This window comes from Vespula pensylvanica, chromosome 12, assembly GCF_014466175.1.
Source record: "Vespula pensylvanica isolate Volc-1 chromosome 12, ASM1446617v1, whole genome shotgun sequence".
Classification (NCBI taxonomy): Eukaryota; Metazoa; Arthropoda; class Insecta; order Hymenoptera; family Vespidae; genus Vespula; species Vespula pensylvanica.
This window is the reverse complement of record NC_057696.1, coordinates 2,775,008-2,798,607: the sequence shown is the minus strand read 5'-3', so window position 1 is coordinate 2,798,607 and position 23,600 is coordinate 2,775,008. Positions and strand designations below refer to the sequence as shown.

The 23,600-nt window shown below is 29.5% G+C and overlaps 4 protein-coding genes and 1 long non-coding RNA gene across 9 annotated transcripts; 2 read left to right on the top strand and 3 right to left on the bottom strand.

Annotated features, from left to right (window-relative positions):
• Positions 1 to 143: 143 nt before the first annotated feature.
• Positions 144 to 6,049, bottom strand: LOC122633428 (solute carrier family 22 member 5-like). Of its 4 annotated transcripts, XM_043821294.1 has the most exons (12): positions 5,978 to 6,049; positions 4,347 to 4,562; positions 3,156 to 3,244; positions 2,621 to 2,765; positions 2,319 to 2,535; positions 2,148 to 2,254; positions 1,920 to 2,074; positions 1,651 to 1,840; positions 1,342 to 1,474; positions 941 to 1,256; positions 667 to 851; positions 144 to 601 (listed from the first exon to the last, which is right to left on the bottom strand). In XM_043821294.1, exons 2-12 carry the CDS (start codon positions 4,376 to 4,378, stop codon positions 425 to 427), a joined length of 1,746 nt encoding a protein of 581 aa, XP_043677229.1. In that variant the 5' UTR covers positions 4,379 to 4,562; positions 5,978 to 6,049; the 3' UTR covers positions 144 to 424. The 4 variants fall into 4 exon arrangements, with proteins under 4 accessions (XP_043677229.1, XP_043677230.1, XP_043677228.1 ...); XM_043821295.1 differs by lacking the exon at positions 4,347 to 4,562 and having other exon boundaries at positions 5,978 to 6,006; XM_043821293.1 differs by lacking the exon at positions 5,978 to 6,049 and having other exon boundaries at positions 4,347 to 4,649.
• An 823-nt stretch (positions 6,050 to 6,872) lies between these two features.
• On the top strand, positions 6,873 to 10,852 carry LOC122633437 (GATA zinc finger domain-containing protein 8-like). Its single transcript, XM_043821309.1, has 10 exons — positions 6,873 to 7,021; positions 7,436 to 7,553; positions 7,677 to 7,819; positions 7,921 to 8,068; positions 8,159 to 8,397; positions 8,485 to 8,545; positions 8,636 to 8,832; positions 8,911 to 10,049; positions 10,236 to 10,346; positions 10,440 to 10,852. The coding sequence occupies exons 2-10, from the start codon at positions 7,451 to 7,453 to the stop codon at positions 10,459 to 10,461; spliced, it is 2,163 nt and encodes a 720-aa protein (XP_043677244.1). The 5' UTR covers positions 6,873 to 7,021; positions 7,436 to 7,450; the 3' UTR covers positions 10,462 to 10,852.
• Positions 10,853 to 13,169: 2,317 nt separating this feature from the next.
• On the bottom strand, positions 13,170 to 17,183 carry LOC122633426 (mRNA (2'-O-methyladenosine-N(6)-)-methyltransferase). Its single transcript, XM_043821291.1, has 6 exons — positions 16,952 to 17,183; positions 16,211 to 16,495; positions 15,986 to 16,141; positions 15,759 to 15,907; positions 14,300 to 15,661; positions 13,170 to 14,219 (listed from the first exon to the last, which is right to left on the bottom strand). Exons 2-6 carry the CDS (start codon positions 16,466 to 16,468, stop codon positions 13,946 to 13,948), a joined length of 2,199 nt encoding a protein of 732 aa, XP_043677226.1. The 5' UTR covers positions 16,469 to 16,495; positions 16,952 to 17,183; the 3' UTR covers positions 13,170 to 13,945.
• Positions 17,184 to 17,963: 780 nt separating this feature from the next.
• LOC122633438 lies at positions 17,964 to 19,713 on the top strand. 2 transcript variants are annotated; one of them, XR_006328110.1, is made up of 3 exons: positions 17,964 to 18,153; positions 18,551 to 18,661; positions 19,646 to 19,713. It is a non-coding gene; the product is annotated as an uncharacterized LOC122633438 (long non-coding RNA). The 2 variants fall into 2 exon arrangements; XR_006328111.1 differs by lacking the exon at positions 19,646 to 19,713 and adding an exon at positions 18,739 to 18,974.
• A 486-nt stretch (positions 19,714 to 20,199) lies between these two features.
• On the bottom strand, positions 20,200 to 23,463 carry LOC122633432 (transcription factor AP-1-like). Its single transcript, XM_043821301.1, has one exon. The coding sequence runs from the start codon at positions 22,215 to 22,217 to the stop codon at positions 21,297 to 21,299; it is 921 nt and encodes a 306-aa protein (XP_043677236.1). The 5' UTR covers positions 22,218 to 23,463; the 3' UTR covers positions 20,200 to 21,296.
• Positions 23,464 to 23,600: the final 137 nt, after the last annotated feature.

The following is a 23,600-nucleotide window of genomic DNA, read 5'->3' as shown; positions in this document are numbered from 1 at the left end:
GTACATTGTATTATACATTTATGAAAATATTATGTATTTATTACGTGCGAATAACATTATGATTGTTGTATCGAGAGTAAATTGATTTATTATAACTGAATATAATGTATAAAAATTGTAATATTTATTGATAACATTTTTTATTCACATGATATTTTTTATTGTATATTAATTTTTATATATTAATTACTTTATTATGTTTTATAAGGCAGTGTATAATTCTTAAATACAGAGGTAACAATAATTATTTTTTCAAAATGGCAACTAAATCAGAATATCAATTCTGAATCTAATTTTATAACTATATTATACAACTACATAAATATAAAACATAAATTCACTTATGTTCAAAGATATGATTCTCTCTCTCACTCACTCTCTCTCTCTCTCTCTCTCTCTCGTAACATAATTTATATTTTTTATTTTAGGATGGTAGTTCCTGCGAACGAGTATGAAGTTTCATTTTACCAATATTTTCTGCTTCCCATACGGTATCTGGAAGTTTTGTTCCCAAAGTTTCAGGGAAAATAAGAGAGAAAATGCCTGCCAAAATAGCCATGCATCCAAAGATAACCAATGGTAATTCAGGTAAAATTTGCATCTATGTAAATAAAAGACTTTCTTTTTATAATATTGTTTGAATCAATCGAACACGATTTAACTTACCAAGAGTGGAGTTTGAGGTGCTAATATGGAACCTATCCGACCTGTCATACTACAAATCCCAAGCAATGAATGTCGCAAATTTGTTGGAAACATTTCTGCTGTGTACAGATAGACCGTTGAAAAAGACATAGTGATGCACCATTTTCCAGCCATGTATAAAATTAAAGGAGCATATAACCAGCCTTCTGTAGTACGATCGATTTCATTTGGAACATCGAGAACGTATATTAATTAATAATAAATATCTATTAATTATTCTATTTTAATTTTATACCTGATGGTATGAACTGAATAGCAAGACAAAAAAGTCCACTGAAAATAAATGATCCGGAAAGCGTCGCTTTACGACCAATATAATCGGTTAACAGCCAGGTAAGAAAATGTGCTGGTATTTCAACAACGGCAACTAGTATAAAATTCACGTATTTATCACCTGCAAATGCTACCGAATTTAAAGATAGACCATAATAAATAAAAGTATTTGTTAACCAACAAAAGGAGCAAATGAATAAACGAATCATGATGATGGAACTGTGAAGAACTTGTTCGATTGGTCTCTTTTCGTTTGTCTTCTGATCTAATGATTCTTTCTGAAATTAACAAGAATAATTAATTAGTATTAACTGTATCGTTGATAAATCTTAACGAATTAGAAAAAATATTAATGTTACATACATTCGCGGGTTCGATGACATTTAATTCTTTGAATATTCGAATAGTTTCATCTGAAATCTCTAAGCCATTCATTTCTGCCATTTTACGATATACTCGTTCAACTTCTTCACTTTTACCATTCGCCATTAACCATCTTGAAAATGGCATGATATTAAAAATAAAATAACATGACAACTATGTATATAAGTTCAATAATTTCCAATTAATGAAGATTAATGACATAAACGAAGATCGTGTTAATAAGTAAATTGTACAACGATATAGATAACAAGTTAACAATATAGATAAATACTCACTGACAACTATTACCTGACAGATTCTGGTATAGTATAAGGAAGGAATATAGCTAACAAAGCTGGACCATAAATAACACGTAAAAGCGTTCGCCAAGATCTTAACCACATAGCAATTAAACCTAAAATGATTTCACCGAAAGCAAACATGCAATTTGTTATAGTGTTCCCTAAGACTCTATTTTTAGCTCCAGTTAACTCCATTCCTAGAAATGGAACATATAAAATATTTCTTTAGTTTCTCGATTAAACCGTGAAGATTTAATTATTCTTCATGAACATTACCTAAGATAAAACCAGCGCTATAAATTCCAGCTCCTGCAACAGCATCCATAAATTCGAATGCAACGAACATCCAATAATTAACAGAAAATGAATGAATCAAACCGCTAATTCCACTGATAAAAGTTGCGCCGGTTAATATCGTTCGTCTTCCGTATCTAAAACAAATATAACTTTATTATAATTTATTCAACTTTCGCTAAATCGATAAATCAATCGTTTGATCTTAACTTATCAGAAATATATCCAGCAAAGGTCAGGCCAACTAATTGTCCGACGTTGTTAATCGTACCGACCAAAGTCAGCTTCCATCGATTATTATCACAAGTAAAGTTCCACTATTAAAAATATAAATAGATAGATATAATAAAATGTAATGCTTATGACGCTAGAAAATTTTACCTCGTTAAGTATAGTACGTTCGTTGGGATCATAGAACCATGCATCACAATTTCGTGTGATATTTTTAAAGGAAACAGACGAACACGTTCCAGGGTTTTCATTTATAACATAACGTGTACATGTCGCCAATGTTCCATCTACCTTCGGAGCAGAATCTAAAATCCATGGTGGATCGAATACAGTGTTCGAAGAATTTTCACATTCCGGAACGAGACATCTGAACTTCAAAAAATTGATAACTTTTGATAAATTTCTTGATACGTTTTACATTCCAAAAATGATATTTAGTTCAAAGAATATACCTGTATTTAACTTCACCTGCAGTGAAAACATATAATAACGCAAAACCAGCTGAGAATAATAATGGTATGCTGAGTATTGCATACATCGTCACTTGATAAAATCCAAAACGATCCAGATCTTGAATCCTTGGATTTTCTATCTTTCCTAAAGAACAACTTTAATTATGTTTGAGGATTCATTACTTTAGTGTCATAATGAACGAGAGACACGAATCTATCTACTATCTTACGTATTTTTTAATATTACGTATTACACAATTATTACTTAGTTATTATATGTTTTCGAAATAAACGAGTACTGAATTATTATTTACTCACGTAAAGAGAGACGATTTATGTAAAAATAAAAATCTTATGAACGCGATCGAGAAACAGTGATTAGCTTAATTACGTTCACGTTAAATCATTCTCCGAACCGTAACGATCACCTTCTGATATTCTAATCTATTGATCTATTAATATTTAGCATTAAAATATTATATAAACACACCGACATATTAATGAAAAATCGTTTAATGACAAAATTCATTAATACCTTCGAAAATATCCTTTTTCATAACCGATAATAAATCAGGCTTGCTCGTGTAGAACCCTTGAACACTCATTTCGCTCATCGAATTCAATCTGTAAAATACGTTTTCAACTAACTTTTTTTGAAAAACATTTTTTTGATTGATTTACTGTGATCGTAAATTGTACGTAATCGTTAATCGTAAATCGTTTCGACATATTTTGACATTTGGATTGGAATTATGTAAAAAATAATTTGTATATAAACAATGACTAACGCAGAAAAAGCAAATATATTTATTTTTTTTAAAATAATTCTTTTAGATAGATTCTTAAATTTTAAGAATAGCGTATAAAAAAGTATGCGTTTTAATAATTCAAATGATTTCTGTTAAATCACTTTCATTATCATCGACTGGTATATTGAAAATATATTCATTTATCTTTCATTTTTAAAATTGCAAATAATTCAAATCTTTCAATTATATTCTAATTAGTTTGCCGAACTTCGTTTTGATCGATCTAAAGAAAATTACTTTGAATTCGTTGAATTGAAATCGGTTAGGTATACGATTAAATCAAAGAAAATGAAATAAATGAATGAAAGAAATATATATATATATATTTCTTTTTTTCTATTTTTCCGGAAATAAACGGGTTGTGTGTATGTACACACACACACACACATATATATATATATATGAATGATATGTTATATAAATTATTCTTTTTGAATCTTTTTTCTTTCTTACTATAAAAAAATACAAAATTTTATTATTTAACAATTTTTCTTATTTCATAATTTTTTCACCAGCTAGAATAAAAAATTATAGAACTAGTAGCAATACGATAACAAGTTTTGCATATCTATAAGATTTAAATGCAAAAAATATGTACACTTTTACAATGAACGAAACGAAACATTCTATTTTTAAAAATTATGTTAAAACATGAAAGAAAATTGAGTGACCTACAAAATTTATTCCTCTTTCTCACTTTCTTCAAAACTCAAACCATCACCAAATATAATGTATGCAAATATTATAAATTTGTCAAATATTTTTCAAATTTAATAAATGCAGTATAAAGAATTATAATTTAATAAGAAAATCAACTTGAATATTTATAATTAATGTTTTGACATTTAATTGAATTTCTATATATATAAGTTTATATGTTTATTTATGCACCATTTTTTAACAATATATTTACTAACTTCGTTGCACTTGCACGATGCACGAAGATCATCCGTTTTCTTCTTACTCTCAAGTCACTGTCGTTTTTCGTTATAAATGCATTCCACTTCTGTGCTGTTAACTGTTAGTTTCGAAGAGAAGGGGTAAAGGAAAATAGTGGGGAAGGGAGGGTGGTAGTAACGGTGCAAGCACCATCCTTGTCTGATTTGCAACCTCTAGTCCAAACGTGTCTTCACCTTGGCAAAATATACACCAGATTGGATAGAATATGTATGTATTTAAAAATGAATGAGACAAAAAATCTTGTTTATCTGCAATCCTTTTCTTTTTTTTTTTTCTTTTCAACTTATTTTTTGCCTAAAATTTCTTTTTCATTGAATAGAAAAACAAAATAAAAAATAATTGTAAAGACCTAACTAAAAAAATATATATATACACATATGTTAAATATATTATTAAACCTATAAAAAATATATATTATATATAATATATATACATATATATATATAAACCCATAAAAAATATATATATATATTTCTTTTCTTTTTGTTATAGATTATCTATCCTCTCAAGTTGAGAACCACTGGCTTGATATAGCACGTTGTACCAAACGATTCCGTCCACGGAACTGATATGACTATACTAAATTTTGCGACAACGAAATAAAAGATGTTATATTTCGATGCTTCGAAAATATTTATAAAAAAAAAAAAATGAAATTAATATTTATTTTAACCAATCAGTTCATAGAAAAGAATCTCTAGACTGACCAGATAAAACTGGTTTTAACTAGATTAGGTGAAGGGTATTCTTTTACATATGTAACGAAACAGAGAGAGAGAGAGAGAGAGAGAGAGAGAGAGAGAGAGAAAGCAAGATACGATTTGTCCGACATACGAACAAAGAATACGTATGAGAGAATTTTAAAATAAATATTATAACAGTGCGAGGGTGAGGTTAAATAAATTAAAAGAAAAGAGATATTTTGAATCGATAAAAGAAAATCTATTTCAAATTTAATACCCGATCGATTTATAATATTAATTTTTTATCAACGTGTAATGTTAGTATACATTAATATAGCGAAAAAAAGATATTTTATTTCTTTTTTTATAGATAACATAATCCACATGAATTTTCTACCTAAATGAAGACATTTTATCGATGTTTATTTGATGAGTATTGAAATCGTACATGTGGAAAAATCCATGATTTCATATATAACAGATATTTCTTTATCGATATATCGATTATCATTTTTAGAATCGAATTTAAATGTATCAAATTATATATATATATATATATATATATATATATATATATATTCTTTTTTACGATATTTAATTAGTCAATAATATTTTCTCTAATTGATTGAATTATCAAATTTCAATTTCTATCTACTTCTTCGTTTAGCGATAAAGAATAGAAAACGGAATGGAAGATCGACTGTTTCATTAAGTCCCAATAATATTTCTTGTTATAAACAAATCCATAAGAATCTTACGATAATCGAATCGATATTCCATCGATATATTTGAAAAAAATAGAAAAAAAAAGCAAATAGAAAAAGAAAACAAGAGATATAAATGAAACAACGCGCCAAAATTCAAATCATTATTGTAAAAATAAGAAATTGGTAAATAAAACTCACCTTTCATTTTCCATTGTGCGAAGAAGATAAAAAATAAAAATAACACTCAAGAAAAAGAAAATGATTGATGTCGCAACGATCGAAAGTTTTCGGGACGAAAAATACAGTGTCAAAACGATGTGTTTTTCGTATCAAACGTTCCAACTCTAAACTTTTCTTTGTTATAATATGAAACGCGCTTCTATTCCAAGTATATATATGCATGGGCCAAAAACATTAACAACTTCGATGCTTAGTCATACAGTAACATCAGTTCGTAGTTTAAATAAGAGTAGGAGGAGGTGACTGACAATATTGAGCCACGAAAGTTGATATGCGAAAAACCAATGGTCGTGAAACGATCGAGAAACGATCAGATTCTTATCTATAATTATCATAAAAGTTCTTTTGACAAAAGTTATCGATAAAGAATTTTTTTCTAGGTCACAGAAGACCGAAGTAATTCGAAATAAAATAATTTCTTTCTTTTTTTATTTTGTAATACAAAGAAAGAATTTAATATTACTATCTACATTGTTACATTATATTTTATTTGTTTTCTTTTTCTCGATATTTCAAAGAAAGGATATAAAAATGAATGATCGATTATATTTTCGTTTTCTTTTCTCTTTCTTTCTTTCTTTTTTTTTTTTTTTTTTTTTTTTTTGTAAAGATATAATGAATGATATTTTGAAATATTATGTATGTCAAATATTTAAGTTATTTTTCAGTGTTTAGGTTATAACAAGAATAATTTTATACCTAGTCGAAAGAAAGAAAGACACGGAACCTTTGAATTTATCATAAGAGTTAAAACTTCTTATAATTTTTAATAGCGATTCTTCTTATTGATAAATGTTTTTTTACATGTGACCACTAGATAGCGCTATCCTAAAAAATAATCTGATATTCGTTTTCCTGTCTCATAACCTATTTTCCAGGACGTTTTTAATGGCGACAATGTTTCTTTTATATCTGTTACTAAGCTTTCTTTGAAGCAGTACTTCGAAGTATCAGAGTTAAAAACTATGCAATGAGAGATTTGTTAATCAATTTCTTTGAAATGTAATACTATAATAAAAATGTTTCCATAGTGTAATGTTCATAGTGCAATATTTTTGTAATATTTTTCTTAATTTAGCTAGTAATCAAACATTTATATTTCCGTTAGATTTTAACTTATTTCTTCATTCTGTAACTTGTGTTAAATTTATAAAAGTTGTCAATTATATAATATTTTTTTGCAGTTAAAATAATCGTGTGTTCATTAAAATGAATAATGAAATGAATAATTCGTATAATTAACTATTTCTTAGAATCGTATCTTTTGTATTATCATTCTAATTTTTACATAATTTTCATTCTAACCAGCATGTAAAAGTAAATATTTCGTATAATTTTATATAGCATTCTTATTGTAAGTAATGAAATAATTATATATTCATAATAACTTATATTTCTTATTTTATTAAAATTTAGAGAAACAGACAAATAATGTCACAAATAACGAGACATAGAAGATTCAAAAGAGCCACTGTGCTTATTAAAAGAACACAATGTTTAGGGAGATATCTGAGGACTAAAGGTTGTATGTCCTGTGAGTATTTCAATTATAAAATAAAATATTTTTATATGTTGTATATATTTATATGCATATACTTTAATTATAATGATATATTTTATTTTTAATTATCGTAATATAAATATTTTTTCTTGATAGCATATGAAAAGTTAAGAAGTAATAATAGTTCATTAGCAAAGGCACTTTCTAAGCAAAAACAAAAAGGACAACTTCTATTTTCACAAAATGTTGCTTTATTAGCAGAAGTTCAAGACTTGAGCTCAGCTTGTAATAAACGTGATGTAAGTAAAATATATAAGTAATATATTTATGATAAAAAAATTAAGACCATATTTTAATGTGTTTATTTTAATTACATTTTATTTATTTATTTTTTTTTCAGAATACAATTTTAAAAATATTACAAAATGCTAAAGAAATGCTGAAAATGTTAGTTACAATGACTAAATTTGTAACAAGTACTATTGCTTCCTGCCAAGAATTTACACCTTCTAATATGAACTTACGTATGTCTTGTAATCCACTTTCCAGTAAGGGAATTTTGTATTGAATTTATATTACATAAGCTGATTATTATTTATAAAATGCTAATTATTGCTTATAAAACAATGATTTTAAAGAAGGAGAAAGCAGAAGACTATCGTCTAAATCTCCTACTAGAGGAATAGTTAAACCGATGGTAAGTGGGCATACAATAACAAAGCCCACTATTAACTTGAGTCGAGTAAATATGCAACATTTTAATAATCCAATGACCTTGAGTACTATAGAAGAAGTATCTACGCCAGTAATATTATCTGAAGATTCAAATGTAGATGATGATAATTCCCCTAATTCTATTCCAGTTCAAGCAAGAAATGCACGTATAAAAACAAACTTAATGAATATTTGATACTAATTTAGTACATATAAAACGAGTTATTAATACAAAAATTTCTTATTTCAGACTGGTGGTCGTATCTGTAGAATGCCAGAAAGATTGAATGTTACTTCATCAAGAGCTAGTGGTATGAAATATTATATAAAGTAATATATTGATACAACGTAGATTCATGTAATGTAATTTAAAAACGAAATATTTAATTTGATATTGCTAGAAGGAAATGAACGACGATTAAGTAAACGAAAAAGTAAATATTCTGGACAGTTATCCGAGGGACATTCAAGATCAAGATCTAATATATTATCAGAACCAAATAATATAGAAGATACTCATTTATTAGGAAGTCCTCGTGTTAAATTGAATGACGTCTCCAAATTATTACAGAATTGCCAAACTATTAATATTCGAAGGGTTTGTTTTTTTCTCTTTATATTAAACAACTATCTTCTCGATATTTTTCCTTTAATTAAATCTCTCTATTTTTAATAGCTGGGTTCAATTAAAGATAATATTGTTAATGAAAACATAGAAATGAATGATTCAACAAACAATATATCTAATAAAGAAGATAAGGATAACAACATTATTTCAGAAATGCAATTGTCAGTAAACTTTCCAGAAGAAAATAGTAATGAATCTATACGGAGTAGTAAAAAAAGCCTTAAAAATGAACAGCCTAAACTTAATGTACAAACAAATAGTAGAAATAGTTATAATTACGTATCTATTAAGGATGATCCATTGGAAGGTCCAAGCTGGTTATTTAATAGTTATCAAAGGCTTTCTCCTTCAACAAATTCAGATATAGAAAGTAATAAAATGAAAAATTATAATAATAAAAGTGACAATGCACAACAATGTACTACAAAAACTTCCATGTTACATACATTGCAATATAATAATGATAGTGATAATTATCAAGAAGATAATAAAGAACCTGATAATTTATGCTCTAAAAAAAGTACATTTAAATCTCATACTTCAGAAAAACGAAATATTTTAAATAATTCTCAGGAGAATGATCTTGGAATGGAAGATGATGTTATAATAAATAATCAAGGATTTGTGACACGACAACGTGGAAATTCTACCGAAACTACGGATGATGATCTTGACGAATTTACTTTAATGTTTATGCGACGAAATAATAATGTACCTTTTGATATAAATGATTTACAGCTACCTGTTTTAGAAGATTCCGTTGTAAAGTCCATAGTTACAAAAGAACCAGAACCTGAAATAACGACTACATTACAGAAATTAACACAGAATTGTGAACTTCTATCTACCAATAATGATATTAAAGACGATTCGTTAATTGATCAGCTTACAGTTAAATTGCCTCAGCTTTCAAATACTACAATTGATTGTACGATACCGATGGTAGATATATCATTAGATACACATCAACAGAAAAAATTAAAGAATACAAACAAGTTACTCGACGCAAATAATTCTCAAAATATAACTTCGCGAAAGGAAAAAGTCAGAAGACAGAAGAATAAATCTACAAATGACAAAGATCCAAGTACTGTTAAAGTTGTCTTACAAAAACTTAATGACTCTGATGTTAAATCACAGATCCTTTCCTATGAAGAAACATTTGTACAGAATTCTAGCGCGTTATCGTATGTATGATTATCTATAAGTTATATTATTATTATTATTATTATTATTATTATTATTATTTCTTAAATTCAAACGATATTCAATATTGCTTTTTTAATCATTTTTAACTTCATTATTTAAGAAACATTCATTTTATTTTTAAACAAAAAAAAGATTCTTTATTTTCCACCTCTTGAAAATTCTAGTGATTCTGAAGGTAGCATAGTGAGTACAAACATAAATACTGAAAATAGTTCACTAAGACGTCCTAAAAGACAGAAGGCACCAAAAAATTTAAAAGAGCCAAATTTATCAAAGTAAGTAATGCGTTATTTTAAACAATAAAACAAACTAATTATATTACTTTGTTTTGTTTAATAATAAATGTTCACGTCTTTGTTTTGTTGTAGAAAACTAAGGAGATTAAAATGAATATAACAAAAAATATATTTAAGAGAATATTTAAAGCAAAGTACATAATAAGTACATTGCAATGTAAATAAATATTCTATATAACAGAACATTTAGTTTGTTACAAATATAAATCAACGGTATCGTGCTCCTATTTTTTCAACAAGATCTGTTAAAACTTAGTCTCGCATATAATTTATGTTAAGCCAATGAAATCTATCCAATCAATGTGGTAGAGTAGATATTAGATTTTAATAAGTTTTTTAACCATAATTCTTCCATAAAATTTTTAAATTACTTATACTAATGTTTTGTACCAATTTTAACACCTATTCATTCCAAGATTAATCACACCCGCTGAAAGTGGTATTAATATTAATAAATGACAAATAAATTTTTTTTGACGAACTAATAAATCTTAAATGATATAATTTTATGTTCACACAGTATATATGTACAAATGTCAATTTGATTTGAGATAATTAAAAATGCATCTGTGATGCTGTTAGCTGTGGAAAACCAAATCCATAATATAGTAATTTATGTTGTTATTCTAAAAGAAATGACTTCTTAAAAAAAATTATTCAAATATATTTAAAGAAAGAAATTATTATAATTACTGTAGGAATTTATTATTACTGTGGAAATTATTTAATATTTAAGAAATGTATTTAAACAGTTATTGAAAACTACAATAACAATAAAATTAAAAGATAAAAATAACCTTATAAGATTAAAGTCATATATATCATTTTTTATATGTATTGAACATTGAATCAAATGAATATAATACAGTAATTTTTATAATTCTTCCACTTTTATAAATGTCCATATAAAATATTGAAACTGTTAGAAATAAATTTAATGAATAATAGAGATACTTGATAAGAATATAAGAAAGATATTTGCAAAGGACACATTTGTAAAACTAATTGATATAAGAATGAAATATTCTTATAACCTGTAAAGATATTTTTTATCGTGTAATGTGTTCTCTATAACCTTGTAGTATAACTTAATGCATAAGAAACATATCATATGACTGTATAATTTTATATAACAATGATATGGCATCTCGTATAAATAAATATATAAGTAATATAAGAAATAAAGTTAATTTGTTATTTCCATGCATATGAAAACATGACTTGTAAATATACTGTGAATTTATAAGATATACGTTGTTAAGAAACTACAAGTTTATTAATTATTAACAATAAACGAGACTTACAACGATGTATTTCGAGTTTAGAGAACACCATATATAGATTACTGTATATTTATTCAGCTGATGAAGACAGACAGTTTTTCTAAAAGAAATCTCTTTTAATTATACTTTTAACTTATCGTACTATTGCAGTACTCTTATTTCACTATTCATTCATTGTATCAAGAAATATCCTATCAATTTTCCAAGATACATATGACGGATTTCAACCGACTTTGATGTCGTGTGTATACACACGAAATATCGTATTAGTGTCGATTTAAAAGAGAGAACTACACCTCCATACTTCTTATGAATCATTATATTCTGGGCATGCGCATTGAACTTTTTTTTTCCATTTTCTAAACAAAATTGATAATTTTTTTCTAGTTCAAAGATCGCAGATTATTATTAATAGTAAAAGATCTTTTTATTTTTTCATTCGAAATAATATGACATTTTTCTAATTTAAAGTTGGCTTTATATAGTTATCCATTGCACAGAATGTTAAATCTTAAATCACGTTGACAAACTCCCGGGAAAGTAGTAGAAACATTAAAATTTTGAAAATATTTTTAATATTTAAAAGTAAATAAAATTCGTTTTATCAAGAAATATTGCTCGCGAATCAATTTCAATTGGAAGAGCTTTTAAAATTTAATCATTCATTAATATTAACTAAAAAATTTTCAGATTTAAGCATTCCTAGAAAAACAAATTTATGAGCACATATTACATATAGAAAAATATACTCGAAGCATGTTTCTTTTACTTCTTTTGTTGGCAAAAAATCGCCTGCTGTGCTTTCTGTTCTATTTACATTTACTAAATAATTCGTATAATTGCTATCCCACAAAAATTTCAAATTATCGCCAAGACGTATATATACACTGTGTTAATATAAAAACGATAAACATTATATATTTACCGTAATAGAAAAATCAATTGTACAATAATACGAAAATGGTTGTCGCATCCATAATTCATTGAAAATAAAAATGATGAAAGAATGATTAGGGCAACGTGAGATTTTTTATCCTACTTTGTCATATGATATAAGAGAAATATTTTTATCTTAATATTGTATGATATATTGGCCATTGCGTTTATTCTTTTCTCTTTAGTATAATATTATATAATTGCAATACTTTTCTTATATCATATCAGTAATATATGATAAAATTGCACAGCCCTAAACATAATTAAAATATCACAACTTATTCATGTTTGTTAATTATTTATGCAAATCATTCTCTTTGAGAATTATTTATTTCATGGAATATATAACAAATCAAGTTTTATATATATATATATATTGAAGTGTATATATTCCATTAAAGTTGTATCTAATATTTGAATAGAACATTTTCAATGGATTTTTTGATCTTTTCAATTCTAACTTTATAGCAGAAATGAAAAGAATATATGTATATACGTATATGTATACACACACATATATATATAATATAATATATATTATATATATTACAAATATAATATATATATATTATATATATATATATAAGATATATATATATATCTCTCTCTTAAAAATAATTGCATAAAGCGCGTTTTAGTAACATAAATTTTAATAAACTTGGCTATGTGCTCATATTGATCACTAATTGCAACATTCTGTGTGCGTGTATAAATAATTATATAGACTTTATCTCTTAATCTTTTACAATAGTACCAATTTTATCTTGCATGGCAAGTATACCTAATATCTTACACATCGCGTCTCACAAAGTCTAATATACGTATTGATCATAATTAATTAATGTTATTATAAAAATTAGACATTGTGACACGAGGTTATTATCAAATTAGAGAGAGTGCATTTTTTTATACCTATATAATAGATATATGTATATATATATTTTTTTTCATCATACTTTTTATATTAGTTTTACTATTCATTACTTAATTATCTAATGCAATTGTACTTAAATATTATTATAACAAGAAGAAAAGCAAAATGTGTTTAACATAACTAGGATGTACTGAATACAGAATGCAATGTAGATATAGAAACAAGTATTGCATAGAAATACATATTTATACATTGGATCCAATCTGTTGACTTGCACAATTATTATTAATTTCGATATAAAATATAATTGTATATGTAAACTAAGTATTTTAGGAGAAATATGTACACGAAGTAAAGTTAGAATGTGTCATTAGACGTATGAAGTCCGATGCTTTAAAAAGGATATATGATTCTGCTAGCGATTGTGATCTTTTTACATATTATGAACTGAGATTAAATTTATATTAGAAATTTTTTGTATATGATTATGTAGGATGCGTAGATAATGTTTGTGAAAGTGGCATTGTTGGAGGAGTTTGCGTTGCTAACACTGGAACTGGTGTTGCAGGAATCTGTTGGTGAGTTTGTCTAGGTGGGGAAAGAAGTTCTTGTTTATCTCTTTCTCTTTCTCTTCCTGGACGCCAAGCTTCCAATAATGCCTCTACACGTTCCTCAGTAGGACCCCATCTTGCAGCACCTGCTGCATTTTGAAGCCATACAACCAAAGTTCCATGAGCAGCCCTGATATTTACTTCACCTCTGAAATATAAAACGATATCATTTGTTAAAATATTATAATAAAGCATATCTTAATATTCTAATTATTATGTTCAATATACTTTGGTAATATATGTTGCAGTCCATGTCTGTATTCATGTTCCATTGCAAGTACTACTACTTGTTTACGCTTAAAATGACTACTCTCTAGCTTTAAGAGAGCATTAGGTGCTGGATCTCGCCATTCTGGTAAAAATACAACAAAAGACAAAGGTTCAGTTGAATCTGCTAAGAGACGTTCGAAGTGATTAACCATTGCTTCCATGAGTTCTTCACAGTAGGGTGGATTAGCTTGAAAAGAGCCGCTTACAGGTCTAAAATCCAGAAAAGGACCTCTTGATCCGAAATAGGAGTCTGTGTCAGCAAACGTTGAACAATATTGCCTAAAGTAACAATTTAAAGGAGATGCAAAACACTCGAATGTCACGCCAAATGATCTTTGGAGGCACTCAAAAACTGTAACTGGCAAAGCCATCTGAGTTGCTTGTCCCTCATTGCCAAGATATGTTTGATATCGTTTTAACATACACCATACACGAGGTAAAAACATTTCAAATTTTTTATCATCAAAACAATTGTACCTATACAAATGTTCTAATTTTGTCAAGTGTGTATTGTTAATACACATAGTGTCACCATGAAAACGTAACATTGTTTGATCACGTTCAGGAAGATAATCCACTTGTGGAAGCCGAGGAGTAGGAAGAGAAAATTGCACTGGATAACACCAAACTTTTCTTTGCGTACTAGCAGGTCCCCCCAATGGTATCACATCCCCTAAACCATTGTCTTTTAATATTTGATTATTTTTATCCTTAATTTTTTTTGCGTATTCTGTAGACAAGTGATAAATTTTTAAGCAAATACCCTCGACACTTGCTTTTACAGTTTCAGTAAGGTGAGGTTGACATTGACGTTTCAAATGGGCAAGTCGATCCTGAAAGTCATCAAATGTTGCACCGACTGTCCGTCGGAGCCATTGAAACGTATCTTCGGCATTCCATTTTACAACTTTTCTGCTTTCAGGAGATGCTGCTCTTGATTCTATCATTTTCTTAGCTGCTTCCGCGTAACGCGATAATTGTTTTCTAGCATCACCAGTAAATTTTGGTCTTACTAATTTAATAGGGATATCATTCATAATTTCACGATACATTGACATAGAGATCTCTGGAAAGCACTGACTTGGCAGCAATGGATCTGATCCACAGTCTATAACCTTACGTTCCATTAACCATCTGTTAAAAGAATCTTTAGGGGCATCTATGGATTCTCGTGTATGGCAAAGCTCTTGATAGCACAAACGTAACTTTGCAAGTAAACCACATCGTAAAGCTTCTACTTCAGGATGGACATGTGGCAAATTTGATGGTGCTCGTTCGTGAATTATTACATTTGTTGGAATTTCAAGATCCCACGGACCTCTGTCAATGAAAAGATAAGTTTTAAATTTCAAGATAAATTTCAAGAAAAAGGTAATACATTTACGCATCTAAATTTATGAATAAATGTTATACGTACGCTAATACAAATTTTTTTGGAGCTGGTGCAGTACCGTCTTCTGAAGCTCTGCGTTTTACTCCACCACTTGGTGTACAGAGAGGTATTGATCCGTTTCCAGGAACTGGAGGTACACCGCATATGCCAAGGGGATCCGTGATTGGATCAAACTTTAATGTAATAAATGTATTAGAAAATTCTCCTTCATCGTATGTTAAGTATTATTTTTTCTCTAATAAATATTATACCTGAGATTTCAAAGAGGGGACAACCCACAAAGATTCACCCGTTAACTTGTTCCAGAAATAAGGCCTGTTCTCTCGTTTACTCCAGAATTTTTTCCAACCTTGTTGTTGAAGCTCGGGCGAAAGTTCAAGATCAGAAAAATTTGTTGGTGCTAAGCCCTATAGCAATAAGTTACGAATGAATTAAAAATGCTTGAAATATTTATTTTATAATGTTTTGATATTTACCTGAGTCATTAAAGGTGTTTGTTGCAGATGTCCAAGTTGCGAACAATGATCGGTTACCGTTTGAGCTGGAGATAATATAGGACCTTGAAGTTTAACAGGAGTAGGAACTATAACTTGCATAACTGTTGTACTTGTATCCTGCTGCAACGTTTGATGATGATGGTGCATATTAGATGCCGAAGATAGAGATGGTGCTGACAGAGTTTCCCAAGCCGAAGTATTTGGTAACTCTTGTTTACTACCGCTTATTTCATTCATCGTTCAATAGTTGTTCTAATCAATACACTAGAAATATAAACATTTTAATATAATATTCATCACCATGATTATTATCGTACTGAATTAAATTACATTATGTTTTTATTAATATGTACTCCAATGTGAAATACAATTTTATCTACTAATAATATTTATACCTACATAAATAGAAGAAAAAAAAACAGTCAGGACATGCAAGGACTATGCACCTGTTGAAAGTGAGTATAAGAACAATATAAACAATCTATATCATAATATATAAAAAATTTAAATCGTATTGCTAACGTAAAATTATTAAATATATTCAAATAAATTCTCGGGATAATTTCCAAAGTATAATTCTCATTTAATATTGTCTGACAGTACTTAATATCTTCAGGTTTGTTTACATTCTTTCTAAGCGCCACTAATAATTAGTAAATATCGGAAATTTAGACGTTTCTTAACTATCAAAATATATTCTAATTATAATATACAACTTACCGATTAATAACACACGTAATTAAAAAAAGATATGTGATGAACGTTAAAATTCATTCATGATTCGTGAAATTCGACGCAATGATCTCCACCTACGAGACGCCATTTCCTTGAACTGAATCAACTATCCTGCCAGATACTAAAAGAATTCTCGCGTATGCGCAGTAGATTTTCAAAGCGGAACGTGAACAGTTTACATTTGTACTCGAATGTGATACGATATTTTTTTATTATATTTCTTTTTGTTTTTCAATTTTAATAACTTTTACAATATATTTTCACAATAAATTAATAGAAAAAAGTATTAGTTTAATATAAATGGTTATGTTAAAATATTACTAAAAGAACATATTGCATATACAAATACCACGTATGAAAATAAAAATTTCTTTACTTCCTGAATATGTAGTACGAACTTATATATTGTAACAAAACTATTATAAAAAATTAATTTAAAAATAAGTAAAACTATGACATTTTTGGTAGCAAAATTAATTAATATTAAAGCAAATATAGCATATATAATAAAGAAATAACTTCGTGAAATATTTTTTCTATGAAAAAGTTCATATTTTCTATAACTTCTAAAATTAGCTAGCAGTGATGCCTAAATATAAATTTATATTCTATAAACAAATTACATTATTGTTTCGGCATTTAAATCCATTCGATTATGTATTTTTGTATCTTTTTATTTTTTACTTTTTAAAACTTATTTTCTTCTCTCCAAAAATTTTTTGTCTTTATTTATTATAAATAATCTTAACAGATTATTAAAGAATGCATATATTTTCTATTATAATAATATTTTTTATTTTATTTAATAATAATATAGTGTTGCAATACCAAAACCATAAACGATAAAAGTACTTTAGATTTAGATACAACAAAGTTGAACAAATTTGTCCAGAACGAATCCAAGACGACAGCGCCACCTGGGCTGAATCCTCCTACTAGAAATTATAAAAACGAATATTCTGATACCTAGAGGTTTCTTAACTAAATCATCAATACTTCATGGTATGAAAAACGTTCTTTATATTATGAGTTAATTCGTTAATGAAAACTAATATTATTTATATAAATATCAGTGCTCGTTAAAGTTCTCCTTACAAAGAAATTCTTAATTACTTCATTCCAGCATACCGAGATTATGAAGAAACTTGTTCCTTTCTGTAATTAGAAGTAATTACTAAACAAATTAGGTTTGTTTTCTTTAACTTTTCATAATCTAAAGGATAATCTATATAAGATAGTAATTAGACAATAATTACACATAGTTTTTAATACGTTAACTATACAATACTTGTTTTTTTCAAGTAAAAAAAAAAAAATTTCCCGCGTTACTTAACATTTTGTCCATTATACAAGGTGTTTCATTTAATTTTATGTCATTAAATATTTTCATTTCTTTGAAAATAATAATACAAAAAAAGAACAAATATACAATAGAAAAAATTTTTTTCAAGGTCACATTCCTTCTAGAACATTTTCTTGTTTGTTTGTATAAACGAAGAATATGAATGTGGCTTAAATGATCGAATGAAATAAAACACCCTGTATATACTAACATAGAATGATACAGTAATTGTTTCTCTATAGCTTTGAAATGGAGAATACGCGGGGTTTAATTTGACCTAGCAGAAAACAGCGCATGCACTGACCACGTGCATGCAAGTGACCACCTGCGGCAGAGAGATCATTATCACAAACGTAAGTATGCTTGCTAGCGTTGCATCGTGTATATGTATGTATACATATATGTATATATATATCTGTATGTGTGTTAGTGTATATATATGCAGGCGTATAAACGTTCTCGCATACACGAATACGGTGTAATTATCGTCTGACGGTTTCCAAAGAAAACGAAGCGAAACATGCCAGCCGGGGATGTTGTTTTGAACCAGAAATAGAGGCCACTGTGTTCAGAAACTTACAAAGAGATTCGATTTAATGTAGCTAAGCGTGTGATCTCAAAAAAGAATCCATTTTTTTTGTTGTACATTTGATCTACTAACAAACTATCGTATACACGATGTTTAATATTTTAATAAAGAAAAAGAAATTAATTTTTTCTTATTTTTATGAAGGAGATAAAAAGTTCAATTTTTTTTTTTTTGTTTTTTCTTTGCAAAAATAATATTTGTGTGCGTATGTACGTACGTATATATATATAAAAATATTTCATGGTTAGTCTTTTGAAAATAGCATTGTCTATCTATCCTAACGTAACATATTCGAGGAACATGTCCAATATATCAAGTTCTCATCAGGATTAGTCACTAGTTGGCAAAGTGTATCGTGAAAAGAAAAGAACATTCGAAGATAGGATTTTCTCTTCTATCTAACGCAACAGTTATAACGAGGGGGACTCCGTTTCTGACGTAGTTAAATGATGATCCTTCCTGTAATTTCTGCGGATTAAAGCAGGTCAATGTGAATTACTTTTAAAGGATATTATATTTATCTGTAAACATAAAACCAATCAGAGTTTTCATTAGTATCCGAATTTTTATTTTTATATACCATAATAAATATATATATATATATATATATATATATTTCGACATAATTGTCACTTATATCGACTTATACGCGATTGAGCTCATCACAACTTAGAAATTTCGAATAATTTAAAACTCTCTTACAATTAGTGGAAACGATACGACCATTTTCGTATGTTTCTACTTTCAGATAGAGAGAGAAAGAGAAAGAAAGAGAGAGAGAGAGAGAGAGAGAGAGAGAGAGAGAGAGAGAGAGAACCGTAAAGTTTGCGAAGATATCGCACATGCTGTGCCTGCTTCGCTTTATTTTCGTCGTCCCAAAAGCCAGCGTGGATTCGTGGAAGAACCGGTCGTTTCGAAATCCACTGCGAAGTATTGAGAGGACGAAAGAGGGAGTGGTGCAGGAGGTTGGGGGAGGAGGAGGCAAGGGAACAGAGTAGAAGGACGAAGGGAGGGGAGCGATGCCGGATTAAGAAATCAACGAACGTAAAGAGAAGCCGGTGGTGTTTGGCCGACTTCCAAAATTCGTGACAACTAAGAAGATTTGTAGCAAGGAAATCTTGTTTTTTACCCTTTCGTAAACAAAACTTCACAAGACGGACACTATACTCTGTGGTTCGTATAGCAGGGGAAAAAAAAACGTGAAATTATTAGGGAGATTGGTGATCTATAATAATAAATATATAATCTTTTTTTTTTTTTTTTTTTTTGGATTTTTTTTGAACTTCAATACAAAGAGAGAGAGAGAGAGAGAAAGTATATTTTTATCGTATTTCGTTAAAAAATAAAATCATTCGTAAAAAATCTTTCCATTTTGCATTGTATGCGTTTGTATTTACGTTAGATAAAAGGTTTTCTATTAAAGTTATATACATCCAGCATATATATATATTTATCTATATATATATATATATTATTGAATATTCATATAATATATTTCGATAGCTATATTTATTTATTATCGTTTTGTTGCAAACGCTCTTGTCGCTTCAGCACCATACTTCTATGTCCCAACTTGGACATTGGGATTTTAGCTTATTGACTAAATCACAATTAATTTGTTACTTTCATCGTTTATAGTAGCATAATTTTTTTTTCTTTTTTGTTTTTTTCTTGTTCTCTAAATTTAATTAATGTATAATTAATATATTTATTATTTGATTAAGTGTTCACATCGTCGATGATTTTCAAGCTTTAAAATATCGTTATCTATAATAATATTATTAGGCATGTAACATACTCCAGAAAATATTAAAAAAGCACGAATGAACAGTCTTGAAATCTCATCCCTTTACTATGCAAGAATAATATGCATAGAAGGCACACTGTATATAATGGCACGCATTAGCAAGACAAAAGACCTCGAATTCCTTTCTTCTCACTTTCTCTGGACTACAATTGTAAAAGTTTCTTAAGTCGCAAAAATATAAATCTTTATGAGGTATCGGAAGTCTCGTTGCTTCTTATTAAGCACATCGTATTTAGGCGTATAAAAATTTACATTCATTATATATAATTACGCTTATAATATATATATGTGTGTGTGTATATATATATATATTTATATATATCATTTAAATGAATCATTTAAACATTCGCATAAGCAAACAGACTATAAATGCAATATTAATAAAGATCAAAGGGGGAAAATTCCCGAGCGCGACTCTCTCTTTTCTTTGTTTCTTTAAAAAATGATCGCAACACATGATTATTTCTCAGCTTTGAAAATAATTATATATAAGCACGCAATTTTTCTCATTTCTTGCATATATATATATATATATATATATATATATATTATATATATATTGCATCGATTTCTATACAAACACATCCTCTTTTTAAAATTGTTCCGAAACTGTCATGATTTGACAGCCGTAATGAACGTGATCCATCACCTGTTCCTTAAGTCGACAAACGTGTTCCCTTAGTTTGTGTACGACCGCGCTCAATTCGCTGTTCTCGCCCTTGAGAACTTTGACCTTGTCCTCCAGCCTGGAAATACGTTCGAGTTTGCGCCTGCGACACTTGGAAGCGGCCACGCGATTTCGTTGCCTCTTCCTTTCGAGTTTGATCCTTTCTTGATTTTCCATGTCTATCGGTGACATAGGCGGCGAGCTTGAAACGCTAGGTACCGTTTGCGGTTCGTCCTTTATTTGCATGAGACCCTGACTCACCGAGGACTCCGTTCCGACGCTTTGCACGCTACCGGGTGGCTCCAAAGTCGTGTAAGTAACTCCGTGCAAGCTACCAGGTTCTTGGGAGCTATCCGAGTGATGTAGCTCGTTTAAGGCATCTACGAAACCTCGAGCATAAAGTTCTTGAGCTTCTGTCACGGTTTTTGGAAAAAGTATCTGCGCCGTTGGCGTCGGCAAGGACGTGACGACGCCCTCGGTGTCGGCGCCATTGCCATCCTGCTGTTCGATTATCAACTTCTCCAATTCCGGCGATCCCAGTTTGAGCATATTCAAGTCTGGCGAACTCAAAATCGGAGCAATATTTAAAGTCGTCGGTAACGGGCCCAATCTTGGTCTTTTAACTTGTAACTCTTGTCTCTGACAATTGTTTAAATCCAACGTAAGATTACGTTTACGTAGACCCATGTTATTGTCACGATTTATGACTCCATAAGAGCCTGTCGTGTCCTCATTAAATACCTGATCCATTGTTAAATTTCGTACCATCGATACGGTGGAGAATGGTCTTTCTTTGATGGCAACTCCGAAGGTCGTCTTTTTTTTCTCTCTCGCTCTTTCGAGCATATACGCGTGCTCTATCTCTCGTTGTCTTCCCCCTCTCTTTTCTCTGCAGTATCTGTTTTTTTCTCTTTCTCTTTCTCTCTTACTCTCACTTTTCCTACACGCTCGCTCGACACTTCGGTGAATCACGAATTCAAAGCGCGTCTTTCGTTCGATGTTTTTACGTCGTAAGGAACAGAATCGTCTAGATCCGGTTCAAGAAAAAAAGAATGTTCGTAAGATCCGTGTAGAGCGTTGAAATTTTTCTAAATATTACGATTCCCTATATTCTGACGCAAGGGCAGAGTTACATAACTTTACAACGGCATCCGAACTCGACTTTTTCCTTTTAATCCGACGACGCATGTGTATCATGCGTATACAATATCTTACATACTTGCTTATTATAAATATCGAATGCAATATTCATTCCAATTCCGCATACGCGCGTTATCTTCGATGTTTTCTTCGGTACTCGCTTTACCCCCACTCTTTCATACGTCACTGTGGGGCGTGGATTGTGGATGCATCTCTGTCTCTCTCTCTCTCTCTCTCTCTCTCTCTCTCTCTCTCTCTCTCTCTCTCTCTCTCTCTCTCTCTCTCTCTCTCTCTCTCTCCCTATTTCCTTCGTTCTTATATTTTCCTTCCCTCCGTTGACAAGCTAAAGCTGATCGAAAGAACGTAGCGCACAATAATGAGTCATTCTTAACGTGTGCGAGGGTGCGAAAGCAAATGCACGACGTTTTCAACACGTCGAAAGAAAAACGGGCAACACCTACGCGTACGCACGTGTCACAGCTATAGTACGATCTAACTAAAAGATACGAAGCGTGTGCGCGCAACTGACACTACACAAAGTGTTATCCCCGTACCACGCTATGTCTATGGCAACTTGTGAAAACCCAACTAAAGCGACTACCTTGTATCCTATGACTCATCGCGCTATAAATAGTATCGTCGTCACCAAACAACTCTTTCATTGGTTAACGATGGCGTTAAGGCTTTCGCCTTATTGGCTGAGCCAGCCGCGCTACTAGGAATTGACTTGCGCATGCGGCCTAACCAATCGCCGACGTTTACGACGGAGGGACCATTTGAACGTCGATACACACATTTTAGGCTGCATTTCCGTCATTTTTATCTACGAACGGATTATTCCGATGGAATCTCCACGTCCGTCCTTATCATACTTTCTACATTATCCATTTTCGAAAACAGATTTCTATCAGAACTATCGTAAAAATAGTTCGTTCGATCGTTCGTCGATTTCGAAAACGTTTGCAATTGTTTGTTAGAATATCGATTATATAATCATTGTATAGAATTTTCGTAAAATCGATTTTATACGCGATAAACGATCATCCGCGTTTAAAATGGGAAGTAGAATGTTTTCAGAAGTTACGGCGA